Source organism: Ipomoea triloba, chromosome 1 (genome assembly GCF_003576645.1).
Source record: "Ipomoea triloba cultivar NCNSP0323 chromosome 1, ASM357664v1".
NCBI classification, from domain to species: Eukaryota; Viridiplantae; Streptophyta; class Magnoliopsida; order Solanales; family Convolvulaceae; genus Ipomoea; species Ipomoea triloba.
In genome coordinates this window covers 37,511,283-37,513,788 of record NC_044916.1, presented here as the reverse complement: position 1 = coordinate 37,513,788, position 2,506 = coordinate 37,511,283, and the positions used below count along the sequence as shown (strand labels likewise).

At 34.5% G+C, this 2,506-nt stretch overlaps 1 protein-coding gene across 2 annotated transcripts in view; it reads right to left on the bottom strand.

The window, feature by feature from the left end:
* Positions 1 to 1,175: 1,175 nt before the first annotated feature.
* LOC115996843 (AP-2 complex subunit sigma) overlaps positions 1,176 to 2,506 on the bottom strand; it is a 2,075-nt gene continuing 744 nt past the window's right edge. The window contains exons 4-7 of one of the 2 annotated variants that reach the window (XM_031236286.1): positions 1,859 to 2,032; positions 1,703 to 1,762; positions 1,489 to 1,573; positions 1,176 to 1,400 (exon numbers count right to left, since the gene is read on the bottom strand). In XM_031236286.1, coding sequence (XP_031092146.1) covers positions 1,532 to 1,573; positions 1,703 to 1,762; positions 1,859 to 2,032 — 276 coding nt within the window. In that variant the 3' untranslated portion in view covers positions 1,176 to 1,400; positions 1,489 to 1,531. Of the gene's footprint in view, positions 1,574 to 1,702; positions 1,763 to 1,858; positions 2,033 to 2,506 lie in introns of both variants that reach the window. The other variant, XM_031236278.1, reaches the window with a different exon arrangement.

Below are 2,506 nucleotides of genomic sequence, written 5' to 3'. Positions count from 1 at the left end.
AAAAAAAAAAAAAAAAAACAAAAACAAACAAACAAATAACAAAAGCTTCAAATGGGGTGGTTAAGTATGTGGAACACAATTTTAGTATCGAAAGGTCATGCGTTTAAAAATATCTTTTTTGATAAAGCATCTGATATCTCTATTGACTAATTTATGTTCATTTCCAAAATTATACTTGCAAAGTTTAATTGTTATTTAAATGAAAATTTGGTTTCGAACTTTTTAAGATACTACATATCTAAAATAATTAAGTCTTCACCCATTGGTTAGAACTTGGTTTGAGGCAAAGGTGCATTTTTTTAAATCTTGTAGCCCCCCATAGTTATGGTGCCTTACAACTTGCAAAATTACTCGTATCATGTTTAGAGCTATCAAAATGAGACTTAACCTACTACTCTACGAAATTGAGAGTTTTGGTGGGGCGGGCTTGGCAAACCATCCACATCCCATGTGGACCACCTTCTTTATATATATTATGCATGCTCAAATTTAGGCTACCTTAGTATGGCCCTATTTAATATGCATAATCTGCCCAGAAATGAGTGACTAAATGGATGGAACATAATTTTCGTATCAAAAGATTACAAGTTAGATTCGTGTTAACTCCCTTTTGGTTGAGTTTGTCGCGCAAGATCGATTTACCTTTTCTGTGTGCTTTGCGGGCTATTATATTTTATACTTGTTAACAATCTGTCAATTAATCAAATCTCATTATAAGATAATGAGACGACACCAAATCATGTAAAATATCTCCAAAGTTATGTATGTATAGATCATTACTCTTTGTGTCAACTGGTTTGAAGGATGAGGAAAAGTTTTAAACTTAATAATCCTCCTATAATTTCAATGTCAATTGCCTGACAAAGTACGTAGATGTGAAATTGTATGGTCCCATCACCTAACCCTAATCCCCACAAATAATGGCATTAAACATAGGATAGGTAGGGGTCGTGAGATTGTCAACCAAATGATGTTTCATATCATACTAATAACTTCAATAAGTTGTGAATTAAGTACGCGTTTTAAAGCTAAACATCTTCTGCTCAGATGACACCTCTCTGACCCTCTTTGAGAGAAAGTTATAGAATCGAATTTTGTGGTAGGGTTTGACTCCTTGGACTGTAACAGATCGAGAAAGTATAGAACATACTATCTTGTAATAGAGTCAATAGTACTAAAAAAAAAGAAAGCGTTTTAAGATAATCATTGACGAGAAAAATGCTTCATGTTTGACAAGATATTGGACCGAAACAAAAAGAGTTCGAGCATTCTCACATGAAAGCATTCTCTACCTAAAGGACAGAAGCAATAGGGAGAGGAAATGACAGCAATCACAATGTCTTCTTCAATCCTATGACATGAACACTCCATCTTCTTTACGCGTAAAATCGAAAGAAATTCTAGAGATTCATCAAAGTCTCAAACAGAATCAGACATAATCCTAAATGTTCAGAAAGATCAAAGGGGAGCAAATGAAAAGGCGCATACTTTGGAATATGGATAAAAGTTAACCATCGTGGATCATCAATCTTTACTCCAACTTCTCCAATTCATTCAACCTCTCTATGATAGCCTGCAGTTTCAGAAGAAAATACGCATCAAACATCCATTTTTCTGCAAAAAACTATGCAAAATACACTTCACTAGAACAAGGATAAGGCGCGAGAAATGAACCCTAGCTTCTTCTCGCGATTACTCTTACCTTCTTACTTGTTTCTTGGAGCTCCCCAGCGAGAATGAATTCATCTACGATTAGATATACCTTCATAGGAAAACAATCAATCACAAGTATAAATTACAACACAATCAAGGTGAATACAATAGAAATAAAAGAAAATACAGAGATTCACGACGAGACCTTGTGAAAGTTAAAAACCAAATCTAGCTCGCAGACATTGCTAAAGAAGTGATCCAATATCTCCACAAACAAGTGGATGCACTCCAAATAAGCCAACTCGTTGTCCGTCATATCAACACAGAGCGAGAAAAATAGCCCAGCATACCGCCTGTAGATTATCTTGTGTGTTCGGAACTGACAAGGAAAACATCAACTACAAGCCATTACAATCCCGCAGGACCAAAGAATTCACTCTCGTACTCTGTAAACGAGTCTTCAAAACGGGGATTAACAGTATGTTTTATCTAATCTGCTTCTTGGATTAGTTAGTGAGGAACAATTGTCTCATAATTCATCTTAACTACGGAGTATTTCCTTCTCATTCTACTCTTCACCACAATCAACATCAGAGTCAGTGTTCCATCATTCCATCTTTGGCAGTACAGATTAAGGAATCAATACAATGGCCTCTTATCCTCATATGGGCGTATGAGCTAAAGCTTGAATTTAGCATAAAGTATTAAACTTTGAAGGGAATATAACACACAGCACAGAGCTTATCATTGCATGAAGTTTTACATGAGGCAATAGAATGATCTGTGCCAAAAAAAAAAAAAAAAAAAAAAAAAAAAAAAAAAAAAAAAAAAAAAAAAAAAAAAAAAAAAAAAA